The following is a 27,884-nucleotide window of genomic DNA, read 5'->3' on the forward strand; positions in this document are numbered from 1 at the left end:
TTCTCTGCTCTCTGCATTGACAACTTTTGTAGGATGGTAGCCTGCAAAATTTTGACCTGCAGTTTCACAAGGTACTGGAATGAGAGTGGTACAACAGAAGTGATAAATGCACCTAATTTTCACTGTTACTTTTTATGTCAAAGGTGTGAAGGTTGCAGTACTAAGGTAAGTTTGTTCTTATCCATTCTCATTTTTTTAAATGCATCTGTATATGAATTGAACTAATAATGCTTCCCCTGAATTTGCAGTTTTATTAATATCATCAATACTCTTTGGCATCAGACCCAACTTACCAAGTACCAACAATCCTGAGTTTCTCTCCTGTTGAATCGGGTAGGACTACTGAATTCCCAAGCTAATATTGTGATGCACTCTCCTTGGAAAGTTCATGTGGATTGTAACTCTCCTGTTGGCCAATTTTGCAACTTTGCAATCAATGGAAAAATAATAGCTGCTCAAACTGGATTTTGGTGCTACCATTCCAAGATAGGAGTTTGTGAAATTGGCGGCATTTTCCTGTAGCTTCTTTGATTAATTCCATTGTAATTAGTGATATTTGTCTCTATGAAATCTATTTTATGGACATCTAGATTTTTGGTACAGTTGTAGTAGCACTGTAAGAGGTCATTGGTGCTTTTCTGCTCTTGTTCTGCTAGGGCATTTGCTGTCCACTCCATAGCATTTGGTTTGTTCACATTTTTCCCTCCCTGTGCCAGAATCTTAGCCATTTCTGGATGCCCCCCCGGCAGACAGCAACATGAAGAGATGTTTGGCCATCTTTATCTGTTGAGTTTACATCGACGCCATGTCTGTTGAGATCATGAACTGTATCTATTTCTCCATTCTCTGTACCTTCCAGGATTCTGTTTCCCCTTATTGAATGGATTAATCTCCATGTGGATAATCTTCTTGATATTCAACTTGAGAACTAACTCCTTGATGTCCTGTGTGGCTGTGTGTCCAGCCATTCTTTGAGGATCATCCCTGGATCCGTATGTGGGTCTACAAACTCTAGCCTTTCCTGCCCTTGAGTTTCTGGAAGAAAATGGAGGGTGTAAAACAGATTAGCTTTATAGCTATCCAACTATCATTCCCCGACACACACACAGTTGGGGGGGGGGGGTTGCTAAATGGATATATCCCTAGTGTGTACCTGGAAAAGGTTGTTCATGATAATCTTCCCATCCTCCAAATTTGCATGCATTATATTCATCTGTGAATTCCTATTTCTTAAAATCACTTGCTAATTTCTCTTCTTTATTCCAAGCAGGTCCATGAAGATGCAATAAACTAAAATGAGATGAGCGTGGCGGTCGATATACGCAATGAAGAAAGTCAGGATGATGTCAATGGCAAAGAAGCTATTGACAATGTTGTCAATAATGAACAGTGTGTCTTGCTTATAAGTTAAAAATGCAAAACTCAAATGGTAGATCCAAGCTGAGTAAATGACAAGAACAATTAGAAACATCTTCAAGGAGAGATGATTTATCTTCTAAGCTTGTGCCCTTGGCTTGGTGGAATCCTGGCCTCAAGGGATGGCAAGAGATCGCTGGAGAAGAAGCCATGACTGCCACTCTCCATGTGGAGCTCATTGTTACAAAGCCGTTGTAAGGATGATTTTGAGAAAAGAAAGCGACATGTTGGTGGCCCAATTCTTCAAATGCTACTCCTACTACTGCTCAGAGAGAGATGGATTCTTTTAGTAATTTGAATTCGGCTTGCCCAATCCAATGTACTAGTAAAACAAACCAATAAAACCAATTTAATTTGACGGGAGAAAGGAAGAGGATGTCGTTTTGATCAACAAGAATTAATGAAAACAAGTAACGGACAGATAGAGGGGAGTGGGAGAGAGATCTCTTTAATTGAATATTAAGCATATGGATTTGTTCTAATATCAATTTTCCTAATCCCGGCATACCACTTACCCTAAAACTAAATTAATGTGAATGGGAGAAGGAAACTTACCTCTGTTTGATCAATAAAAAATTAATTTCGCTAACTTAAATTCAATTTTGATTCCTTTTTCATTTAGGTTGATCCCAGATTCCCAGGAAACTGGTCTTTAGATATACTTAGCTGATTGCAACTTCTTGAAGGTTGGGTCTTGATCACATATTGGACCATCTCTCCTTAGTTCATAGGAGACTAGAATAATCTTTGACATTAATAATAAGATCAATCTGGGTCAATCTGGGTTAGAGAGAGTAGATATCTCTTATGAATGTGTCTGTAGAAGCTTTTCTTTCTTGAAGTGGGCAAGCCGGTTGGAGACAATGGCAAGCATGCTCTTTTAAAGCTGAAGCCTCCTTCAAACCTCCAGGGGCATAAGAAACTGAGGGAATATATTCAAACCTTCAAGGCATTCTTGGGAGTCAGACAGAGAGACAATATATAGGACACAAATATTTCAACTTGCAATCTCAACCCAACTACATCCAGGGTGCTTATTAATATTCTCTTCTTTTATTCTGTTTCTAACCTCAACAAAATGATCCCACATAAAGGATGATGCATAAATATTTGAAAGAGAAACATAAGTTGAAGGCTCATCTGGTTCTAGCTTGACCAGTAACTCAGCTATCCGGTTGCCAACATGTATATTACCATGCTTGTTACAGGCGCCCAATAAGGTCCTCCACAGTAGGTTTTTTGATGGAAATGGAGCTGTGTTTATTAGGGCCTCTGCTTTATCCAACTCTCCAGCACGGCCAAGGAGGTCAACCACGCAAGCAAAGTGGTTTATTGTTACATTCAAGCCATAATCATTTTGAATGGACTCAAAATACTGCAAACCTTCCTTGACAAGCCCAACATGACTGCATGCAGTAAGAACCCCAATGAAAGTGATGCCATCAGGTTTCAAACCGACTTCTGTCATCCTATGAAACAGGACAAGTGCCTCTTCACTTAGCCCATGATGGGCATATCCAGATATCATTGCTGTCCAAGAAACTACATTGTGTTTTTCCATCCCATCAAAGAACTTTTGTGCATCTTCAATGCTTCCACACTTGCAATACATATCGATCACAGAAGACCCAACATGTATATGAGATTCAAATCCAGATTTGATAATGTGAGAGTGGACCCATTTGCCACTCTTCAATGCGGCTAAGCTCGCACAAGCTGAGAGGCAGCTTGATAAGATGGATTCATCAACAGGGATGGTCCCATGGGGAAATTCTAAGAACAGCCTTAGAGCCTCTTCACCATGTCCATGTTGTGCCCATGCTGTAATAATAGTGCTCCAAGAGACGAGATCTTGTTCGGGCATGTAAGAGAATACTCGAGAAGCATCATAAATGTCACTCGGACTTGTTGCATACATGCCAATCAGAGCACTTCCCACAAAAGCATGGGCCTCATATCCTGCTTTTATGATGTAAGCATGGAGTTGTCTTCCTTGATCTGGCGCCGCAAGTCTTCTACAAGCCTGAATGACAACAACAAGGGTAAACTGGCTTGGTTCTACAGGGGCTGGAGAGAGAAGCATATCATGAAACAACTGCAAGGCTTCTCTGTACCTCTCTAATTCAGTGTAACTCAATATAACAGTTGTCCATGAGAACTCATTTGGCATGTCCAACTCTTCAAATGCCATTTTGGCTTCCTCAACTCCTCCAAATTTTGAATACATCTCGATAAAGGCATTCCCTGTACATAAATTAGAACCAGGATTCCCCAAAGTTTTCAATATGTGAGAATGGAGAGCTTTACCTTCTTCCAACATATTTAGATTTGCACAGGCTCTGATGGTGTAGCTTATTGTGGAATGATCCGGTATCAATCCTATTTCCTTCATCTCAGAGAACAATTCCAGGGCTTTTATGTCCTCTGAATTAAAAATGAAACCAGCAATCATAGCATTGAAACATATCTCATTCTTATCTCTAACCTCAAGCAAAGCTTTATAAGCATCAGACGTCATTCCAGCACTGACATACATGTTGATGACAGCATTCCCAACGAAAGAATCCAGCAAGAAACCACTCTTAATGAAACTGCAATGTATCTGCGAACCAACTCTTGCAGAATCTAAAATTGAACACAAATTAAATGCACTTGTGAAGGTAAACGGATCTAACTCATAACCTTTGGATACATATTCAAGATATAAGGTCAGCCCTTGTTCGGCATCCCCAATCTTATGGTAACCAGTCAGCAGAGTACTCCAGACCACATTGTCCTTCTCTTCAAGACTGCAAAACACTTTAGAGGCATCATGTAAGGCTCCTAATTTTGAGTAGGCATCAACAAGGGCTCCACCTACAAAACCATGGGTTTCAAATCCAACCTTAATTATAGAGCCATGTAAAGACCTTCCAAGGTAGACATTCAAAAGGTCAGCACATAATTTAATCATAATTGTATAAGAGAAACACGTAGGCAATATATTGAACTGCAGCATCTGCCGAAACAACTCGACAGCTTCCTCAGCGTCAGCAGCCTGGACATAACTGTCAAGCAATGTATTCCACAAGGCTTCAGATTTTCCCCATACTGGAATTCCATCAAAGAATCTGCGTGCATCATCCAAATTTGGATATTCAACATATAGTCCAAGAACAGAGGTACTACAAAAGCCGCAGAATTCCAATCCATATTTCAGTATTTGACCATGAAGGGCCTTACCCATCATCAAATTACCTGTAATTCTGCATGCCTTGAGTGCCACAGAAAACCCGAACTCATTTGGTCGCAATCCCGAATGAAACATACGATAAAAGAGCTGCAAACCAAGGTCGTTAAAACCATGTTGTACATAAGACGAGATCATGCTTGTCCAAGAGACCAAATTTGGGTCCGGCATCTCGTCAAACACAAGACGGGCATTCATCAAATCGTGGCAAATAGCATAAAATCTGAGGATATTGTTCTGTATAAAAACATCTCGATCCAACCCATTTTTAATGAGGATGGAGTGAAGTGATTGCCCATAGTTTATGTCTCTCAAATCTCCGAGATGCCGCAAAAGTGAACCGTAGTCTTGCAGAGAAAACTGAGGCTCACTGTTATCTGATACAGAGAATTTGAGGGTGTGAATCATTCTTTGAAACCAAAATTTATTCCTGTTGAAATCAATGACATGATTCCTGCAATTGGGTATTACGGAGAGGATTTCACTCAGAATCAGGGAGGATACCCTGAAGGGGTATACGAAGATCATGAGAAAAGTAGTGGGAGGAAATACAATGGCACTGCAGACCACACAGGTTTTTTTCCAATCATTTCTGTTTGATGGGTGGAAGATGCTGTTGAAACCATGAAACTATATTTCCCACTCTTATTTCCAATAAATAAGTAGATTACCCGAACGCATTTTTTTCCAACATCTCCTCTCCAATGAGGAAATCACCCAATTAGCTACTACCCCAACCCGATTTATTCAAAGTATTCCTTCCCATTCGGCTCTTTCATCTTCTTTGAAGCTGTGATTTCAAAGCCCTATTGCACCCAAAAAAACGAAACTCACATTTGACGCCTGCAATTCAAGTTCAAAGCTGCGATTTCAAAATCCTATTTTGTTCCCGGAGACGAGGGGGATCAGAGAGAGACGGTAAAGACGGGGACTTCCGGAGAAGTCAAAGAGTGCGAAAAATCACTTGCTGCCACAAGGATGGACTTACACAGCTCACGTCTCTTTGTTGAGTTGTGTTAATTTCCTTCCAACTTTATTTGTTTCAGCAAATTATTTTCCCAACTTGAAACGAATTTGAACCGAATTATCACGACCGTGTATAAACCAAATGAAATTGAATAGGAACTGAATAGAATCGAAGTAATTCGATTAGATTTTGAGTTAGAGGATATGAAAATTATTCAATTACGATTCAAATTTGATTTATGCATAGCTTATCCCAACCAGATTTGGACAAAGTTTTTTTGATGGAGAAGAAAGAATCTCCTCACCTCTAGTGATTTGACCTTGTGATTGAACTCTTGTGTCATCATAAACTCCCAACCTATTCTACAAGGTAAAAACCCACTCATCCCTAATGAATTTAATGGTACTGCAATGGTGGTGGAGGTATTCCTCATTCACCATAGATAAAGAAAAAATGGTTCGGATTGATTTCAACCATTTTGAGCCATGTGGAAGCTATTATGGGAAAACCCATCATTGGATGAGTTGTAAACTTTATGGATTAGTCAAGTCTCAAATTTAAGTTGTGTTTGGTATGCATTCTTGAAAAGTATTCTAAGTCAATTTCACATTCTTGGACCATAGAAACAATTATTTTTATCATCTGAGAATGCAAAATCAGCCTAAAATACATACCAAACACAGCCTTAGTGTCTCATCTCAACCATATGACCTATATTGTGCTTTCCCTGTGTATTTTCAACAGTCAAACTTCATTGCTAAAGATCAATTCAACCAGTTTCAACCGGTTTCGAAAGATATACCTCCTAATTAATGGATAAAAGTGATTGGGCAGAAACTGACTACTCGCAATAGTTTTCATTTTGGGGAGTAAGAAGTAGAGTAATAGATGATAACAAAAAACATAGCCAAAATACATGAACTGTCAAGAGAAGACACTCTTGTTGGGTAATTAGGAAGTTTTGCCCTGTCATTATTGTGGGAGTGATGAGGGACTATTGACTTCAAGCATGAATTATTATAAGCTACAACTGTAATCTGTTCTATGGCATTTGGATGCTCCAAACCTTACATAATTATGTTTTAGTTGTGACCCTCTACAAATCTGTACCGCTATAACAGTGATAGAATCATAAAAGAAGGCAATAGTAAGAGATTGTATAAGATCAAGAGACTTAGATTCTTTTATTTTTATTTTTTCTGGGTATGGTAGAGTGACTTTGCAGATCTATGGTATCCTCAACACATGATGTAGTCACCTCTCTTCCCCTCCTTATATCAACCTTTCAGCCAGAGACAGGGAAGCAACAGAACTACTAGCAGTAACACTTTCAGCACTGGTCTCTATGAATAAGTTAACCTCACTTATCTACTAAGGTTGACATAGGAACTTCCAGTGAAGGTAAACCACATATATGAAAAGAATAATATGCTAGTCTATTTATGGTCTCACCAGTCTTATCCTGTAACATAGAGTAGAATATGAAGGACAAAGATTCCCTTCAGCAATGGTGAAGGAGGAATTTCTTCACCATGAGCATCGGTACAGTCGGATGCCCAAGGGGAGGGGTAGTTTCGATCCAAAACAATAGGGAGAGTCCCATTACAAGGTCACATCATCAGTGGCGAAGGGATTCTTCCTCCCCCACTGGTGAAGGAAAACTTTCGCCAAATATGAACAATAACTTGAACATATCATGTCAACTACTGCTTGATCGGGTTAACACACCAAAGACAGTCTGTAAACTCTTCAAACAGATCTTGCTATACATAATTTTATTATTATCAATTATCATTATTATTATATTTCTTTGTATTCAAACAATGTTTTGTACAGATAAGAGCATGGACTAAGTAGCACAGAGAGCCAAGTCAAGACTTCTCAGCAATCCAGGAAAATTAATGCCAGTATGCATGTGGGTTGAGTTATATGCAAAGCTGCTGTCATATAGCAAATTCCAACCACCAATTTGAGCAGCTACTTCTGAGAACCCAATTACCATCAAGATTGCAAGGACTATATCAAGGCAAAGGGTGCTGTGTACCTCATCCTTACATCAGCATTTGGAATGAATTAACAGCATGCGGCTCTTAGAGGTTTAAGACTTCCTGTCAAATTTTATTGGCTCAAGCACCTGAAACATAGCCTATAAGGAGGGGGGGAGGGGAAAGTGAGCATCTGAAATATATGAATTCAGAAAAACAATCTGATATGTGAATGTACACATGAAATCAAACTTGTCTGTCTAAATCCAATAATGGAGAGGATAATATGAGCTGCAGAAGTTTGGGTGATGATGAGTCATTTTATTTATTCTTCTCAGGCCCAAGGGAAAACAAGAAAAAAGGAGGCAAAATCTATGGCTGGCAATGATGGTATCATCAAAAACTCTTCCAGTATTCGTGCAATCCAAACATCCCCATTTTACTAAATAAAGATCTACAAAATTTCCAAAGAAGACTTGCTTTGAGACGGGAGGTTAATAAAGAAAAGAAACAATAGATTTAACTTTTAAGTAGATGAAAATGTTAAAGCATGACACATATAGCACCATAAAAATTAACAGTTGAGAAGATTTGTACTAGAGCTCAGACAGAAGATAATTATTTCGTTCTGGAAGAAGGGAGAAATTACCTTCTGAATACTAATAAATAGTAAATTTGCGCTTCCCATCTATCAATATTGTTGGGACATGGGCTATCTTGTGCCAATCTTGACCACCCTGATTTTGACACCGATTTTGTAGTATCGGGCAATCACTAATCGATAAATGCTGAAGTTTGGTTGGCAATCCCTCCTCTGGCAAGGACAGGATTTGAGGGCAGCAACAAATTTCCAGAAGTTGGAGGGAAGAAAGGTTTTTCATTCCTTTGGGTAAGGTTGCAAGCTGCTCACAGTCTCTAATTTCCAACTCCTGTAGAGAAGTAAGGTTTCCCATTCCCTTAGGCAAGGACCTTAGATTTGGACAGGATGACACCACAAAATGTTCAAGTGCGGTGGGCAGCACCTCTTCTGTAAGCGATTTGAGGTTGGGACACTCTGAAATTTCCAAATGTTTGAGAGAAACCAGATTTTGCAGACCTTCTGGATAATCTGACAAACACATGAGCTCATCACAGAAACTGATTTTTATTTCCTTAAGTAATGTCAAGGACTTCAATAACCCCGTAGGTAGCATGGTTAGATACCGGAAACCAGATATCTCCAGGGAGGAAAGTGTTGTAAGTTGAGTCAAGGATAGCAATAGTGGCTCATCACAGTACTGAATCACCAAATTCTGAATCGATGGAAGCCTTGGTATGCTAGTTAACATCCGACAACTTGATATGTTCAATGTTGTCAAGGTAGGTGGGAGGCAGGATAATTTTCTCAACTTAGGGCATATCGATAATGAAATTTCACTCAAGCAACAAAATTCCCCTTCCTTGGGTCCACTCCATTCCTCAAAATATGGCATGCTGGCAAATGTTAGAGCCTGCAATGATGGAAAGCCTTTTACCCTTTGACTTCCAGAGAACTCATGGCCCACATATTTTATGCTGTTCATTGCACCAATGTAGAGATTGCTGAGAAAGGGTAGTTGTCCAAGAAATGGGAGCAGTTTGCATTTCCGACAATATACGAGTCTTAAACTTACTAGGTTTGTGAGGGTTGAATCAAAAATCCAACTAGGAAACTCGACACCACAGTAGTAAAGTATGCTCAGCTCTTTAAGATCTGTGTGAGGATGGAGGCTGTTAAGAACTCTCTCCTCCACAACCTCATCTCTGATGGCATCGCCACGACTCCATGTCAGCTCCAGCTTCTGTATATGTTGCTTATCAAACAACCTGGCCTCACATGCCTCTTCTATCTTGTCCACATTTTCCAGCCTTGAAAGGGAAAGTGATCCACGAAGACTCATCATGTTCTTCAGCTCTCCAATCCCACATCCAGTTTCTTTGCCAACAATGAATGTGGATAGTGTTTGTAGATTGGTTAGCATCCCTACATGAGGTGGCATTGATGTCAGCCGAGAGTACGGTTCTACCTCAAGATGCCGCAGATTGACTAGGTTCATCATCTCCTTGGGCAATCTAAGAAGCTCAAAGCATTCTTTTAGTTTCAATGTCTGTAGATTGTAGAGCCTACTCAGTGCTTCCGGTAACATCTTAATACGGGTATGAGAGATATCAAGGAATCGAAGATGTGTCAAATTTTCAATTGAACTTGGCAGTTCAGTGATGCGAGTATGACTCAAATCCAACACACGTAATGATTTCAATTTCAAACAGAAATCAAGAGGAATCTTGTTGATGCTTTTTGGCGGCTGCTCACACAGTGAGAGAAATGTACGTAAGCTTTTACATTTATAGAATAGATCAAACATTGAGGGGTCAATATTGCCACAAAGCAATGATGAATAACGAGCCCTTCTGGAAATATTGTATGGTTTAGCATCCTCCATCCTAAAATACTCATCAGCAGCAATACTTTGAGCGAGACCATGGATGAGATCATGCATTTTATGTACTTTGTGTCCCCTTCTATGATCATATGAACATTGAAAAAATGACCTCCGCAATAAATCATTAAAATAATCATTCCCAATATCTTCAATTCGCTTTCTTCCATCATATTGAATAAACCCTTCTGCCATCCACAGCTGTACTAACTTCTCTCTGTCAAATATATAATCTTTGGGGAATATGGAGCAATAGACAAAGCACCGCTTCAGGCTAGCTGGTAGATGGTGATAGCTCAATTTCAGAGCTGGCAGAATATCACTTAAATCTTCTGGCAAGTCCCATATTCTGCTATTCAAGATAACTTCCCATTCATTTGGATCCTGTTTAGAATGCAAGAGTCCTCCTATTGTCTTTGCTGCCAGAGGCAATCCTTGGCATTTCTTAATGATTTCCTTACCAATTCTTACTAGGTTGGGATGAACACCAGAAAGCCCACCTGCAAAAGCCCTCTGTGCAAACAATGACCAACAATGTTCATCTGATAAGCCCTCCAAATGGTGAGCAGGCACTGTTCCCATGATTGATGAGACCATTTCACTTCGAGTAGTTACTACAATTTTACTTCCTTTAGCTCCAACTCTGAAGGGAACCCGTAATACATCCCAATCACTGGACTTCTCATTCCACACATCATCCAAAACAAGTAAAAACCTCTTTTCATTGAGTATTTCCTCAAGAATAACTTGAAGTGGATCTAGATCCATGAGTCCGAAACAATTCCTGGTGGCTGATTGGATGATCGATTTGGCAAGTCTGATTATATCGAAATCTTCAGAGACACAGACCCATATTCTTAGTTCAAAATGCTTCTTTACCCTCTCATCATTATAAACAAGCTGAGCAAGAGTGGTCTTACCAGCCCCACCCATTCCAACAATTGGAAACACAGAAACCCCCTTTCCCCTGCTATCTTCTGACACTAACAACTCAATTATCTTCAACTTCTCTTCCTCCCTACCAAAAACATAAGACTCATCTATAAAGGAACTAGTTTGTGGCCTCTCTCTTGGTTCAATCCTCTTCAACCCAAAACCTTCTCTCATTGCAGATGACTGCTATCCTTCTGAATTTCATCTAATTTAGTAACAATTTCTTTTATCTTAGCTGCTAAATCAAATTGGGACAAAAGTCTTCTTGAACTAAAAGAGGAGAAGAAACTCCTTACCTGATTATTATTATTATTGGACTGAAATCCATCATCCAATTTAGATTGCAGAGCTTTGGTGGAAAATTCATCAAGTATGTCGTCGACATCATAAGCCACATCTTTAAGATCTCGCAGCCAAATCTTCACTGCCTCCTCTTTTATTTGCCTCTCCTCAGCATCGTCCAACACTGCACGAATCCTTGACAGTGTTCTAGATAATCTTTTTAAATCATTTTCAACACCCCATAAAGATGCTAACTCTTCTATGACAGGGGAAGCCAAGTTCTCAAAGACCACTTGGAGAAATGCAGAAAGGATTGCACCTGCCATAGTTCTCCAAAGAGCGTGACGACCCACGCAGATAAAATCGATTCTGCTCCTTATTTACAATAATGAGTTATAATCTTTTTTTTTTTTTTTTGGTAGAAGAGTTATAATCTTTTTTCAATGAGAAATACTGCGGTCATTTCACGTGATCCTGTGTCTAAAGGAAAGATGCATAGAGTATTGGAGATGCCGTTGAAACGATGAACCCCTTATTTACACATCATTGTCCGTCCACAAAAATCAGCCATGTATGAAAACCTATCCCTTTATAGTTGACAGGACAGGAAATTTCAGGATAATGTTGAGATGGGTTAGTTAGGGGGATAAGTAAATCCAAAAACTAAATAAGGATTAAAAAAAGAGAAAAAAATTTCTGAACCTAATAGTGCTCTTTCTATTTTTTTCTCTCTTCTTTGTATGGAACGACCTCGTTGCTCTTCTATGTAGGAAGCTATTTCTTTATATTTTATTGATGTGCTTTTCTACATCGCTTGCTCAAAGAACTCTGTCCCTTTAGAAAAGAAAATGTATAAAGGGATTAAAATCCACTGCGGGGCATCTAGAGGTGCACTGCAATGCGGCCTCTGAGAGCTCAATACGTGGAAGAAACTTCATCCAATGGTGCGTGCTCGATGCAAGGTAGTTTTTTTTTTTTTTTTTTTTTTTTTCTTCTCAAGCTCGGCACCGTTGGATGTCGCATCTTCCATGTGTCGAGCTCTCAGACGTGCACTACAATGCACTATAAGCTTAGAGCACTGCAAAGGATTTTTTTCCTATATAAAGGGAGACTCAAAGAGGACTTGGGGACTGGGAGATATCAGCTTTAAAGCATCTTGGAAGTTCAAGAAGTTTTTTTTTCTCAAATATGAACTATGAAGATGAGGGAGGTAAAGTGAGAAGGGAAGCCCTTATTTATTTGGCTTTGTTTGGTTTTTATAATGTGTTCCAACAGATTTTAACATGCCTGGAGCCTAATATCCTCATTAGTGGAAATTAATACCAAATTGTAACTTCATTTAGATTTAAAAAACAAACAAACAAATAAATTGGGAATCTTTAGTTAATGCATTGATTGTTAATTGTAGGCAATGTCATTTCTATTGGTGGGACCCATTTTCGTGCTATCCTCTCCCTTTCTCATCAATATTTTGAGTAAGTCTCTTATATATATATATATTTTGAGTAAGTCAATTCAGTTTTATTCCAACTAAATGCCTTAACCTAACTAAATGAAGTTGTCTAGATAGATCCCTTTTCTCCTACTTAAACTATGCATGTCTTTTTTAGACAAATTGTTTTTTCAATATTTTCAAAAACTCAATTCGGCCTTTTCCCAACTAAATAGGGTTAGTTACATAGATCGAAGTAGAATAGCAAAATTTAACCACGACTAACAAGTTTTGAAACTAAAAGAATTTCTGTTTAATTGACAATACATAGACTACATTGTCTAATTTCAAAAACAAAATCAAAAGTTAAATAAAAAAAAATCAGATAATTATCCCTATAAATTATATTTCTATTCCATCGCCATTCCAACGTATATGTACAGCTTCTCACCACTTGATCTCTTATTTTTTAGTTCTTTCTTTTCCATCATATTATTAAAGAAGTATGATTCCACCCTTTGACGAACTGTCTAACATGAATGACGAATTGAGCATCAATGCTCAATATCATTGGAGATCGAGATGCTAAACTCTTAACCATTCATCACCATTTATGAAAGTCTTATCCAAAAAAGGCATTGCTTCTTGATAACTCAATGGCTTGATCCATGGCGCCCTTTGTTTCCTTTGTCTCCTTTGTTTTGCTCCTTTGCCACTAGATTCATACTCTCCATATTGCACAGTCCTACAAATCAATAGTCAAGTTTTTCCAATTAGTTTGATCAAAACTTTAGTCCAAGTAACTACTACTACTACTACTACTATCTAAGGTTTTCTTTTTAACATTACAAAGTTTAGAAATAGTTTTTCTATTCTTAGTGGAAAATATTTTGTTACCTTCTTCTTGATTCATCTCCCCAATCACTCCATCGCTGTCCAGATACATTGATATCCAAATCACAGTAGGAATACACAGTTCTTGCATATTTACCCCAAGCTCTTCCTAGATCAACACTATTTCCAGTCCCATTCACTGTGCAATTGACAAAAGAAAACCCAGAATCATCTTCTGCTGAATCCCTATGATGAGCTGCAATTGCTCCAGAGTGTATAGCTGTTGAGCTAATGGTGCAATTCTGGTTCATGAAACAATACCATTGTTACTGTTAGAATCACAAATAAAGCTTTAATTTCATGCAACTAAACTTATGAAATAAACCAATGTTTCTCAATATATACTCTCTTTAATTACCTGGTAGAGTGACTTTGCAGTTCCAAATATAAAGTCCATAAATCCTTGAATGTAACATTGATAGAAGTAATGTGTTCCTGAATCATCTAAGAGAGTATCCTGTGACCCAATAAACCTTACTTTATAGAACATGGATTTATCTCCAGTAATTTTTAATGCAACTGCTTGTCCTCCAGATATCCCACTCTGTGCATCTACTGTATTCTGCATATATATAGTCACATTATTAACTTTGCAAGTCAAAACCGCACTAAACCATAGAGAGATATACAGACATTTTTTTATGAATGATTTACTTTACTTACCTCAAAAGTGATCTCTGTAGCACAGAAGTAATCAGATTCCACATCGACGGTAGCTGAACGAAAGGTTCCGATTTCTTTTCCATTGGCATCTTTATCAAATGCTTTAGCATGCCCAATAATCACTGTTTGGGAGCTTTGCTTTCCTATGAATGAAACATAAGACTTTCTTCTTGGAACTTTTACATGTTCCCTGGAAATATTGTAAAGAAGTTTAGTTATCACAATTCACAATTCACAATTAGAAAAATTAGAGAGAGAGAGAGAGAGAGAGATAGGGCAAAAACCATAACTGTAAGATTTTACAAATTAAAGTAGGGTAAGACAGATTGACTGTTGATGTCGTTGGATATTTTAACCTAAATTTTAATGGACTGAATGCATTAAGGTTCCATTCTATGCCAAGTTACAACCTTAATATCCTAAGTAAATTGCAACTAATTATCAAAATATAACACTAGAGGGCAGGCCTTTTTTTTTTTTATGAAGATATAACACTAGATATTTAAATTAATTACAATTGATTTTGGAAAAATATAAAATAATCAACCAGAACACAATCTCTAATACCACCACTTCGTTATCATCCATTCATGAATTTTAAGGGCTATCGAGTTTCTTGGGTTTAAAGAAACACTAACGAATGACTTGTTTATCTTTATGGTATTCTAACACATAAGTAACAAATATGGTTTCAATAATCAAAATCAAATCGATCAACCTTGATAGATTCAACTGATTTTGTTCTATTTCTGATCGATTAGGATCAGAATCGACATCCACTGATTCGATCCCTGATTCCATCTTTTAAAACCTTGGTAATAAAGAAAAAATATATATATTATTTGGGCTACACGGCTCACCAAAATGGGTAAACAATTATAAATTCGTTAACACCTTAATGCAAAGACTCAAAAATAAAATACTAACCTGTAAATACCCGGTTGAATCAAAATTTTCACTCTTATTTCATTATTAAGAGGAATCATGTCCACGGCACCTTGAACAGTAAGCGAATCACCAGTTCCATCTTTGGCTACAACAATCACTTGTGTGCTATTATTATTAAACCCTTCTGTTAAGTTAAACCTCATATCATACTCATTAATTCTGAAGTCATTCCAAGTAATATATTTCTGTAAAGATGGATCTCCCTCTCCTTGGGCTGCACAGAATTGGACAATCAAGAATATCGATAAAACCAAGAAAATAATTTTAAAAACTGAAAAACCCATGCTTCTTGTAGCTTTTTATTATGATGGTTTTGTGGTAGAGCAACCGATCAACAGAGGAGAGCTCGGTTAGGGGTGTTCTATATATAAGATTGTAGAGCAAGAAGTGAGAGCTACTCACAGTCATATTCAAATTGTAGAGCAACAAGGAATGAGTGTGTCTCACAGTCCTAAAGAGTTTGATTTCTGTTCGAAAACTACATTATCGGTTGTGTCTCAATTCCACGTTGAGATAGGAAAAGGTATCCTTCTAATATGGATTCCTGTTCGTAAACTTGCCTCTCCACAAACTCCTAGCCTTTCTTGCTAAGTCCTACCGCCAAAGCTCCATCATGAGAACCACAAATGAATCTCATCTTCGTTGATACGATCCTAGTTATAGCTGACTTCGCATTCTTATCAGTTATCAGTTAGTTGGGTTTCTTTGTTATAAGTTAGTTTTCCGTTGGGTCTCTTATTTGTAGCTTTGGTTATTGAGTCCAATTGTAATTGGGTACTTAGTCGAGTATTCAGCCGAGTCCTATATTAAGAAGTCTTGGAATGAATGAAGGTTTAACTCCCCAAAATATTTGCGTTCTCGTGAGGGATTTCCCCAGAAGAGGGGTATTGGTTCTTGGTTTTTATCATACCCCTTCAGGGTATCTTCCCTTATTCTGAGTAAAATCCTCTCTGTAATACCCAATTGCAGGAATTATTTCATTCATTTCAACAGGAATAAATTTTGGTTTCAAAGAATGATTTACGCCTTCAATTTCTCTGTGTCTGGTAACAGTGAGCCTCAGTTTTCTCTGCAATGGTTCACTTTTGCGGGCATCTAGGAGATTTGACAGAGTTAAAACTAGAATGTTATTATACAGAAAAATATGATTTGATAAATGCTCGTCTTACGTTTGACGAAATGCCAGACCCAAATTTGGTCTCTTGGACAAGCATGATCTCCTCTTATATACATCATGGTTTTAACGACTTTGGTTTGTAGCCAACTCTTTTGTCCTAATGTTTCATTTGGGATTGCTACCAAACGAGTTCGGGTTCTCAGTGGCACTCAAGGCATGCAGATGGGGTGTTAGGTCTCTCATGGTCAACTACTAAAATGTGGATTGGAATTCTGTGGCTTTTGTAGTACCTCCGTTCTTGGACTGCAAGTTGAATATCCGAATTAGGACGATACACACAGATTATTTGACAGAATTCCAGTATAAGGAAGATCTAAAGCCTTGTGGAATACATTGCTTGACAGTTAGATACAGCAGTTCGATATATTGTCTACATGTTTCTCTTCTAGAATTATGATTAAATTATATGCTGATCTTTTGAATGTCTTCCTTGGAAGGTCTTTGCATGGCTCTATAATTAAGGTTGTCTTTGAAACCCATGGTTTTGTAGGTGGAGCCCTTGTTGATGCCTACTCAAAATTAGGAGCCTTACATGATGCCTCTAAAGTGTTTTGCAGTCTTGAAGAGAAGGACAATGTGGTCTGGAGTACTCTGCTGGCCGGTTACCATCAGATTGGGGATGCCAAACAAGAGCTGGCCTGATATCTTGAATATGTATCCAAAGGTCATGAGCTAGATCCATTTACCTTCGCAAGTGCATTTTATCTGTGTTCAAATTTTGATTCTGTAAGAGTTGGTTTGCAGATACATTGCAGTTCCATTAAGAGTGGTTTCTTGTTGGATTCTTTCATTGGGAATGCTGTCATCAACATATATGTCAGTTCTGGAATGACTTTTGATGCTTATAAAGCTTTGCTTGAGGTTAGAGATAAGAATGAGATATGTTTCAATGCCATTATTGCTGATTTCATTTTAAATTCAGAGGATATAAAAGCTCTGGAATTGTTCTCTGAGATGGAGAATATAAGATTGATCCTGGGTCATTCCACAATAAGCTACACCATCAGAGACTGCATATTTGAATACGTTGGAAGAAAGTAAAGCTCTCCATTCTCACATATTGAAAACTTTGGGGAATCCTGATTCTAATTTATGCACAGGGAATGCCCTCAAAATTTGGAGGAGTTGAGGAAGCCAAAATAGCGTTTGAAGGGATGGACATGCCAAATGAGTTCACATGGACAACTACTATATTGAGTTACACTGAATTAGAGAGCTACAGTGAAGCCTTGTAGTTGTTTCATGATATGCTTCTCTCTCCAGCCCTGCAAAACCAAGCCAGTTTACCATTGTTGTTGTCATTCAGGCTTTTAGAAGACTTGAGGCGCCAGATCAAGGAAGACAACTCCATGCTTACTTCATAAAAACAGGATATGAGGCCCATGCTTTTGTGGGAAGTGCTCTGATTGTCATGTATGCAACAAGTCCAAGTGACATTTGTGATGCTTCTCGAGTATTCTCTTTTATGCCTGAACAAGATCTTGTGTCTTGAAGCACCATTATTACAGCATGGACACAGCTGATAGATATGTGTTGGAAGTGTGAAAGTATGGTCATATGGATTTGAATCCTCTGCGGTTTGGGGCGTTCAACTCACAGGCTGCCACATGGATTTGATGCAAATCCAATGGTTGGTAGACGGGGGCCTGAAATTTTTGAATTCTGTACAGTAATTTTGAATTTTGAATTGAGGTCGTCTATCAACCATTGGATTTGCATCAAATCCATGTGGCAGCTTGTGAGTTGAGCATAGCACGATGGTCACTCAACCCCAAGGCGTAGATGATCCAAATCCTGGTAATATATATGTTGGCAACCGAATAGCTGAGTTACTGGTCAAGCTAGAGCCAAATGAGCCTTCTACTTATGTTTTGGTTTCAAATATTTATGCATTATCTTTTATGTGGGATTTTTTTAGACCTTTACTCCTCTTCATATTTAAGACCAAATTTTGTGATGGCATGTTTGTTGCAATGATGTTGTGACCTAGTTGTTGCGGAAAAAAAAAGAGTCTCCCCACAAAATGGGGGTAAAATTGCATACATTGCGACTCTCTTCAGACCCCACAGTGATGGAGCCTCGTGCATTGGATACGCGATTATGTGTTTGTGTATGTATATCTTTTTCATTCATTTGGATAGTGAGAAGCATTCAAATATGATTTCAAAATATCATAGAATCTTGGTTCAAAACTTTAGGAGGGTAAAAATCATTTGATTGTACTAATAAAAGATTCTTAACGTGGGACTTAATCATGTATGCTTCCTAATCCTTTGAATGTATGATGTGTGGTGGCCCCATGCATATGACTTTCACAATAAAGGGCAGGAAAATAGTCTTTGCCAATTTGAAAACTAGATACCAAATTACCAATCAACTGAAAAGTTAGGTTGCCTCTAAGGATACCAAAAAGTGGGACCCAAATCACCAGTACTATGCCAAGGGTATCAATCGGTATGTTTCGGTTCGGTGTGAGACGGATGGGAGAAACTAAAATCATACGTACCAATAACATGGATGCATTTTCAATACCAAAATCATACTGAGCTGGTTTGGTTCTGGTACGTTTTTTATTCGGTTTTATAATCGGTTCCTTATTCGGTTTTAAAAAGTAATAGTTGGTATGGTTTTTATTCGGTTTGAAAATCTAAATATTGAGATACATATATAGTATATGATATATCATGTATAAATTATATTGAAGTATTGAGATACATATATAATATATAATGAGATACATAATTTATAATTATTATACATGTGTATTTTTAGTTTCATTCGAGAATAGGTAATTCGGTATAATTTGGTTCGTATTGAACAGTTTTGCATTAGAAATTGAAACTGTATTGTATCGAGGAAGATTATTTTTCTAAATACTGAAACTATATCGATCTTTCTTTGGTTCGATTCAATAAAATTTTCAACGATCGGTTCCAAATTGACACCCTTACACTTAAAACAAATTAACAAGATAAAATGGGTGAGATCTTAGGTTCTAAAGTGCAAAAACCTAATCATGGTTTTAAAATTTTGTTATCTTAGGTTGTGTTTGATATGCATTCTAGAATATGAAATCGACCTAAAATGTATATCAAATTTCAATAGGTTTTTTTTTTTTTTTTTGTGATAAATAATGATGTTTCAATTTTATTTTATTTTTGGTAAACGATGATGATGCTTCAATTAAGGAGTCAAATTTGAAACCTTGGAAATTTTCGATACTTAAAATATTTTAGAATAATATAAAGTGGGGAGGGGAGGAATCAGGCTAGGGTTCAAAATCTCAGAATTGGGATCAGAACATAATTGGCCTGAATCGGTCTAGAATTGACTTGCATATTCATTAGGACAGTTTCCGTACAAGGATTGGTCGAATGAAGATTGGCTGGAATCAGAATCGGCTTCTCAATTCTGATATAAATCAACTAAAATCAATCGATTCAATCCGATTTTTAATCCCTGGGAGGGATCTACACAAGGCCTGTATATATTGGCATTCACCAACACCAAGCCAACGAGCGCTCGGAAGAGAATGTCTCACGATCATATATAGGAGAACCCACATTTTTTTTTAAATACCTCTCAAAAACTCTAAAATTAACGGTGGATGAATATACATACAACATTCACATATGTATAAATATTTTTTATTTATTTTTTGGATAGATACGGGGAGGATGTAGGATGTGAACCAGAAGACTTGAACTCAAGACCTCCTGATAGCAATGGACCTTTACACATCACTAGCTACCAAGTGCACTAGGCACTTGACCACACATGTATTAATTAGTCAAACTCCAATAAGTATATCATATTTTTTTAAAAATTTTTTCAAATATTTTAGGAAAAAAGACTCGGCACACTAGTAGGGTACGAATCTTTATCCCCTATAATTCTCATCTATAGTGCCCCTAAAAAGAGGAGGTGCAATGATCATTCCACCCCAGCCCAGGTGGAATCTACCTCCTCTTATTATAAGCACTAGAGAATTGACGCGGGAAGAGAATTACAAGAGAGAATTTTTCAATAGGGTATCCAACAAGTGTCATCTCTTTCCTCTTTGTAAAAGACTCTCTTAATCTCATGCGTCCAACTCTGACGACATACCCAATGCCCTCCCTTTAGATTATCGAAAACTGGCGACATACCCAACCCTGTCCCATATCTCAGATTATCAGAATTCCGATGAGAATAGAAACAGTGTCTTTGAGTTTGCGGAACAGAACTCACTCTTGCAGACTTTTTTTTTTTTTTTTGGTAAGACACTCTTACGGTCTCGCACTCACCCACTTCAGGACAACCTAATTCGCTTCCCAAGATATTTGTCCATTAATTTAAGAAAGGGAGACGAAGCCTTAGATATTTGTGTATTTCATGTAAAGAAAATTAATCAAAACATACGGTCGGAAAGAGTTGAAAAGAAGTTAGTATAAAGTAAGAAAAATGGAGCGTGTGGGTCCCTTTCATGATCGATCGTTTCAACTTTCGTTATCTTTTCCAGTAAGTTGCTGACAACAGGTAAGACCCCTTCTCTCTCTTCTCCTCGGAATGTATGTCAAACCAAATTCAAAAACACCCTTTACCTTATCCATATATTATATTAACAAATCAAAATCTTTGTAGACCATAGGTTTAGGTTTAGGTCCATAGAATTTATAGACCATTGTTAAGATCTGCGGAAATGCTATAATTTACTTACTAGACGACGAGAGATCATCAATCGATAAACCCTCCATAGCTGTCAAGAACGGCGGAGACAAATCGTAAAACATGGAAGAATATCAGTCAATCGGTGTGATCGTGTGAACACTACTTTGGATTTGGAGTTGGAAACTAGGAACTCTCTTTTTATTCCATTTCTCATTATTTTATTGGAAAGAAGAAAAAAAAAAGTCCTTTCTTTACAGTAAAATAAAAAAAACGAAGTAATTAATCTCTGGTTAAAAATAAAGTAATTACGGCTGGGTCAAAAGGGTAAATAACAAAAGTTGGAGTTCTGATTAAAAGCAACTCCATCGCACTCACTCTGTCCTTCACCTCTCATTCTCTGTTTGTTTGTGTGGTTCAGTGAGAGAGTGAGAGGAACGCGGCTTCGAAGATGAGTGAAAGCTGGAGTAGTTGCAAATGGGTTGCAGTACTGTCGATGATGTTCTTTGTTTGTTTCTCTGCTGGAGAAGACGGTAAGCTCTCTTCTTTCTTCTCATTTTGGGACACTCTTATTATCTCTCTAAAGCTTGAAGCTCTGAGTATATTTCTCTAATCTACACAAAAGGAGAAGCTCAGGGAGTTCTTTCTGGTGTCTTCTTCAGTTCTTTTCCTTCCATTTAAGGTTTTCTGCTCTCGTTTCGCCTAAAGAAACCCCAAAGATTATTTTATTGAGCAGTAAAGCAAAATAGATTTGTTGTTCCTCTTTTTCTTTGCTTTGATGCTTCAAATACCTCTAGTTTTCAGTGGAAGTAAGATTTGATTTCAGAGGGGAGAGTTGCGTTCGGGTAATCAACTAATTTATTGGAATATAGTTCCATGGTTTCAACTACAACTTTCAACCCCATTTCCACCCATCAAACAGAAATCACTGGGGAAAAAAAAACCAGTGTGGTTTGCAGTCCCAGTAGTACTTTTTTCTATTTTGCCATTAACCTTTGAACAAACTGAACAAAGGTCTTCCATTCACCAGTAAAATCTCAAAAGTACCCCCTTATTGGCGGTGTTTGGTTCTTGGGATTCGTGTACCTAACCATCCATTGTTTTTTCTATGCAAATTGCAGAAGTTTCAAGTTTTTTTTTTAAATAGTTGAATGATACCTGAGTGATGATCTTGTAATAAACTAGAAAACCTTGATTAGCACCGACATTGTTTTTTAATGTGACCTAACGTCCTTTGATGCCTTGTCCTTTGGGAAACTTGATTCCCTTTCACAGCTTCCATTGCATTGCTCCATTAATATTTAGTTAAGTCTCTCTCTCTCTCTCTCGTACGTTCTGCTCTTTCTTTTACCCAAAAAAAAAATCTTCAGCTTACCGGACAAACTCACTCCAACCCCACTCCACTCCATGTTTGGTAGCTAAGATTAGTGGGTTGTACTATAAATTTTTTTCTTGTCGTTGTTGTTGAGCATAAGGGGAATGACTGAATGTGCTAGGGTCTTACGTGAGCTCCATAAATTTCTACCGTGTGATTGGAATAAATGTGTTGAGAGTGGTCCCAGGGGAGTATTCATGGTGATGGGGGACATCTTGGCTTATTGTCAAGGAGAGAGACTAAAATTGATACGGATTGTGGGAAGAGATGGTGAAGATCTTCTTTACTTTTGTCCATTTCAGATCTGTTATGTGCATGGTTTTAGGGATCGTATCGGATTGGTGGAATCGCCGGATCTGTATCGGTAGTCCTGATCCCATCCAAGGATGGTCTGGTTCGGACAGGGGGGGGGGGAAAACCCATCTTTTAATGAAAATAAGGGTAAATCTGTCCAATCCAGACCGATAGAGGAGATTTGGATCGGTATCATATCAGTACCGGCTGAGACCGATCCCATAGCCGATACCGATTCATGAAAAATGGTTGACAATGAGAGCACCAAACAGTCCTAAATTTCCAGTTGTCAGATTCTCTTCTATGGCGGGAAAACAAGGGAAAAGGGTCCACCATTTACGCGGATTTCACTTTTTACCGATTTGGAATAGTTTGGACTAAAGTGGAGTTTTCCACTTATAATTGTGGTAGGGCATGTGGGTATGGTCTGAACCAACTTGCTATACTAGCTTGTATTTGGCCCAAAATCAGAAAAATCAAATCCCCAATGGAACCATTTTGGTGTTTTGTTCTCACTTTACTTTTGTCACTAATATCCAATGTAACATAAAGAATAGGAAATTGTTCAAGTGACTGGTTCGGTTTAGCTTGGTCTGATTTTGGAACTATGGTTATTTTGGGCCTGGTCTTTTTGACTGACCCAATATTAAGGATTTGGGTTCACATTTTTACTGGACTGGTTCAAGTTTTAGCATATGTTAGACCCAAGCCCGGTTCATCAGTAGCCTGATCAATATAATATAATTATGTAAGAGGGGGACCATCTTGGGTCCGGAGTACAGATCCTGCAGGTGCAGGCATCTTTGCTTTAAATAAAGTCATGCATGCTTGTCTCAAATGATTTCATGGTGTTACTGTTTAACCATGCCTTTTCCTTGTGATTATGAAATATGAAAACTGGTTGTTGACTGGTTCAAACTGGACATAATGTAATAAAACCTAATCAATAATGCAGAATTTTAGAATACCAAATGTATTCTTGTGTTTGGTATGCATTCTTGGAATAGATTCTGGGTCTAGAACACATTCTGAAGTGAGAAAATATAAAAGTATCGGGTTTTAGAATGTGTTCTAGACTCTGTTTCTATTTCAAGAATGCATACCAAAAGCAGCTGTAGAACCTGTGATAAACTTTCAGTTCATTCTCTTACTGATTAATTTGTATGTAGGTTTACTAGCAAATGGTGATTTTGAAACGGCTCCGGTGAGCGGATTCTCAAATGAGGGCCTGGCAGATGGTCCAATCTCTATCCCTGATTGGAAATTGAATGGAACAGTAGAACTAGTAGAATCAGGGCAAAAGCAAGGGGGTATGATCCTTATAGTACCTCAAGGTATGCATGCAGTGAGGCTTGGCAATGATGCAGAGATAAGGCAGGATATCAAGGTTGAGAAGGGGTCATTGTACTCGATCACATTCAGTGCTGCAAGGACATGTGCTCAGTTGGAGTCTCTCAATATATCTGTACCCCCAGCATCTCAGACCATTGATCTGCAGACCCTTTACAATGTGCAGGGCTGGGATTCATATGCATGGGCCTTCCAGGCTGAGTCAGATGCTGGAGAGGTAGTGTTCCGGAATACTGGCATGGAAGATGACCCTACATGTGGGCCCATCATCGATAACATTGCCATCAAGAAGCTTTTTACACCTGATAAACCAAAAGGTATAAATAACACTATGATGTGATAATATTGGTTTCTTCTTCTATATGAAATGCAGTAGCATGAGCCTCACTGTTTTGTGTTGCAGACAATGCTGTCCTTAATGGTGACTTTGAAGAAGGTCCATGGATGTTCAGAAATGCTTCACTAGGGGTTCTATTGCCTACAAACCTTGATGAAGAGACATCATCATTGCCGGGCTGGATTGTCGAATCAAACAGAGCTGTTAGGTACATTGATTCGTATCATTACAGTGTTCCTCAAGGTAAACGAGCCATTGAATTGCTATCAGGAAAGGAGGGTATCATTTCTCAGATGGTGGAAACAAAATCCCAGCAACAATATAGCTTGATCTTCAACTTGGGACATGCTGATGATAAATGCCAACAGCCCTTAGCCATCATGGCCTTTGCAGGGGATCAAGCGCAGAACATCCATTACTTGCCCAATTCCAATTCAACCTTTGAAACTACAAATCTTACTTTCACAGCCAAGGCAGAGAGAACGCGAATTGCATTCTATAGCATCTATTACAATACAAGGTCCGATGATCACAGCTCCTTATGTGGACCAGTGGTGGATGATGTGAGGGTGTTGGCATCCTCTGCTTACAGAAGAAACATGTGTGGAGGTCTGGGCTTAGGGTTTCTATTGTTAGTTTTGGTATTGGTTTAGGATTGCCGGCTATCTTGAGTTAATATTTCATGAATGCTTTGGTAATTTGGTATGGGAGATTCGGTTAACCATATTCCCATGTCTTAAGTTGTATTTGAGCTTCCCCTTTGTGAATGTAACAACCTTCTCTACATAACTGTAGTTCTTGATGAGGTGAATGAATGGAGCAAGACTTTTAGGCTAGCTTTTTTCCACATGAATTGAAAGAGTGAGTTTTAATCTTTGCCATGTCAATCTGTATTTAGCATCACCAACTAAGCCTCGAGGAGGATTGAATTATTTGTACTGAAATTTTCAGCATTAAGCCACCAACCCTGTCCTCAAGACTTCCTGGATTTAACCCCATTAGTTATTTAAATAAAAACCTCTCAGTCCATCTTCCCTCTTCTACCCTGTTCTGACCTACAACTTGCAGAATGCGTAGTTAAGGTACTCATTGACCTTGAGCCCCATAATTCGGGGAACTATGTCTTGTTATTAGACATTTATGCAGAAGCAGGCAAGTGGGATAAAGTTTAAAAAGTGATGGGTGTTAATGAGGGAGAAGAGTGTAAGGAAAGCTCCAGGCCGGATTTTGATTGGATGAGATTAGAATCTGGGGAAGTTCATTGATAAAGCTTGTGAGTTATACTTAACAAGAAAAAATCAAGGATGATAAGTATTTAAATCTTGAGAAAACCTCTGTTTCTGGAACACGGGCATACCATGGTTTATGAAGAACATAATCAAATTATCAAAATCAGCAACAAAGAAGCAAATTAGACAGTTATACTGATTTAAGAGGTTACAAGTAAAATAAGTTTGAATTCTGTTTACTGCAGCTTCTTATCCATGTTTTCTCTCAGTTCAAAATTGATTCTATTGGATGCTGGTCATAACATTTTCATGGGAATCTAATGATGAGAAAGCATGAGATATTTCTTCCCCAGGAATGGTTGTGGCATGAATCTCTCAAAATAATGGTGTTTCAACAGTATAAATGTTGTCCTAGCATTTAACTGATGAAAACTCTAAAATCTCTTTTCCTATTTCCAATCAAAATAAAATGTTGTCCCAAGGTGAAAATTACCTCTTATGAATGTTATATGTGGATAACAAATATGTTGAAACGAATAGGACAGATTGAAGCTTGAATGTCTTATGGATTTCATCGATTATGTCTGAGATTTCATACATTTTCAAAATCATAGATATTAGAATTTCTTGATGTAGAAGAAACAAATAGGACAGATTGAAGAGGGAAAAATATATCGGTCTTCTTGTTGTTGCTTCTGCCGCCTTCAGAGCATGGAAATCGAAGTAAAAATGGCACATTGCAGAGCAGTCCACTTCCCTATTCTTCCTTCTTTTGCTTTTAGACCTACGAAGACGATGAAGAGGATGGTTTATACTTTGGTTTTACCCTTAGGAGAAGTTCATCTTGTAGTAAGGGTAATTTCACTATTATAAAAGAGTTAAGAGCGACCTAACTACACAGACCTAACGGAATGGATTAAGTCGAAATAAAGTCATACTATAAGGGATGTCTATGATATTTTAATAATTTTTGAGATGTCCATTATATTCGATAAACTTATAGGGGGTGTCCATGAAATTTTCCATTATTTTTTGGATTTCCCTAGGTTTAATGCTGCTTTAAGAGTGTCCCCTAGTGCACGGAATCCTACCTCCAAAATCGATGGGGTCCACCATTGTACAATTGTGGGAGCCATTTGTGGACCCCACAGAATCAATTGCCCATATCTAATTTTTTTTGGGTGAATAATTGCCCATATCCTTATTATGCGCAAGTGATGCTCCTAATAAAATGCAATTTGACCAAAGCAGTTCTCTTTATCCTTTGTGAAAGATTCCATTGACCTACTTTAACCAATTTTGCGTTGGAACAAGTGTAGTTCTCTTGATTGATGCTAAGTTTCCCAAAGTTTATCGATTTACAATTTTCGAAAAGTGAAATTTCAAAGCCTGACTATATAGCATATTTAATGGCTCCAAACTCAATGGGGGTGTTGGGATCTTATAGCTTTGATCGTTGCCCATCTTCTTGATCAAGAGTTTGGTTTTTATAAGGGAAGCAGTTTTCTGTATGGGATTGTAACCTACGCCAACACTCCCATGTGTCTATCTCTCTTCATTAAAACAAGAGGATAGAAATGTCTTTTCACATGAAGAGGAGAGAGATAGACTCATAAGAGTGCTGGTATAAACCACACTCCCTGAACTTTTTCCCTAATAATAATAATAATAATATATATAATAATTAATAACAAAACTCTTATATATAATAAATGATTGTAACTCTTTTCTTTTTTGGTATTGATAGCTTGGATCGTTGTCTATACATTTGTCATCATCATTTTCTAGTTAATTTAGAAAACTTTTTTTTTATTAAAATATGAAAAACTCATCCTCTATTGGGTGACAACATCAAGACTTCCATATGGAAGATTATAGAAATGAATATTAGAGACGTCTAAAATGAGAACAGACTGATTGAACTTATTGAAACTAACCGATCGAATTGATTTGGGATTGGTTTTACTTTTTTAGAAACTGTTAAACACAAACCAATTGACAAACCCAATTAAAATCAGAAAACCAAAAAAAAACCTGATAAATGGATTTCTATTCACCATAGCTTAAGGAAATTTTTTTTTTTCTTTTTTTTGGGATAAATGCCCTTAGGAGAAAACTTTAGTTGCTTCTCATGGCTTTTATAAATCCTAGGTCACACGACCCGGGAAATTTCTCACATTTCAAAACTTCCTGTAAGCACGTGCGGTTACCACGTGGGTCTGAGCTGGCCAGGCTTAATGGCCTATATATAGGATCTCTACGGGGAC

At 37.8% G+C, this 27,884-nt stretch overlaps 4 protein-coding genes and 1 pseudogene across 8 annotated transcripts; 2 read left to right on the forward strand and 3 right to left on the reverse strand.

Annotated features, from left to right (window-relative positions):
- Positions 1-2,392: 2,392 nt before the first annotated feature.
- On the reverse strand, positions 2,393-5,198 carry LOC122652772 (pentatricopeptide repeat-containing protein At3g09040, mitochondrial-like). Of its 5 annotated transcripts, none has more exons than XM_043846625.1 (2): positions 4,639-5,198; positions 2,393-4,272 (listed from the first exon to the last, which is right to left on the reverse strand). In XM_043846625.1, exons 1-2 carry the CDS (start codon positions 5,171-5,173, stop codon positions 2,414-2,416), a joined length of 2,394 nt encoding a protein of 797 aa, XP_043702560.1. In that variant the 5' UTR covers positions 5,174-5,198; the 3' UTR covers positions 2,393-2,413. The 5 variants fall into 5 exon arrangements, with proteins under 5 accessions (XP_043702560.1, XP_043702561.1, XP_043702559.1 ...); XM_043846626.1 differs by having other exon boundaries at positions 4,654-5,197; XM_043846624.1 differs by having other exon boundaries at positions 2,393-4,539; positions 4,654-5,197.
- Positions 5,199-7,448: 2,250 nt separating this feature from the next.
- On the reverse strand, positions 7,449-11,656 carry LOC122649466 (putative disease resistance protein RGA3). The gene is made up of 2 exons (XM_043842638.1): positions 8,247-11,656; positions 7,449-7,720 (listed from the first exon to the last, which is right to left on the reverse strand). The coding sequence occupies exon 1, from the start codon at positions 11,161-11,163 to the stop codon at positions 8,257-8,259; it is 2,907 nt and encodes a 968-aa protein (XP_043698573.1). The 5' UTR covers positions 11,164-11,656; the 3' UTR covers positions 7,449-7,720; positions 8,247-8,256.
- A 1,632-nt stretch (positions 11,657-13,288) lies between these two features.
- LOC122651140 (pectinesterase QRT1-like) lies at positions 13,289-15,351 on the reverse strand. The gene is made up of 5 exons (XM_043844462.1): positions 15,188-15,351; positions 14,261-14,450; positions 13,956-14,159; positions 13,601-13,839; positions 13,289-13,448 (listed from the first exon to the last, which is right to left on the reverse strand). The coding sequence occupies exons 1-5, from the start codon at positions 15,349-15,351 to the stop codon at positions 13,289-13,291; spliced, it is 957 nt and encodes a 318-aa protein (XP_043700397.1).
- Positions 15,352-16,282: 931 nt separating this feature from the next.
- Positions 16,283-17,952, forward strand: LOC122651141 (annotated as a pseudogene).
- A 3,527-nt stretch (positions 17,953-21,479) lies between these two features.
- Positions 21,480-25,224, forward strand: LOC122652470. The gene is made up of 3 exons (XM_043846214.1): positions 21,480-21,565; positions 23,871-24,368; positions 24,455-25,224. Exons 1-3 carry the CDS (start codon positions 21,484-21,486, stop codon positions 25,039-25,041), a joined length of 1,167 nt encoding a protein of 388 aa, XP_043702149.1. The 5' UTR covers positions 21,480-21,483; the 3' UTR covers positions 25,042-25,224.
- The last annotated feature ends 2,660 nt before the right edge of the window (positions 25,225-27,884 follow it).

Source organism: Telopea speciosissima, chromosome 2 (assembly GCF_018873765.1).
Source record: "Telopea speciosissima isolate NSW1024214 ecotype Mountain lineage chromosome 2, Tspe_v1, whole genome shotgun sequence".
Lineage (NCBI taxonomy): Eukaryota > Viridiplantae > Streptophyta > Magnoliopsida > Proteales > Proteaceae > Telopea > Telopea speciosissima.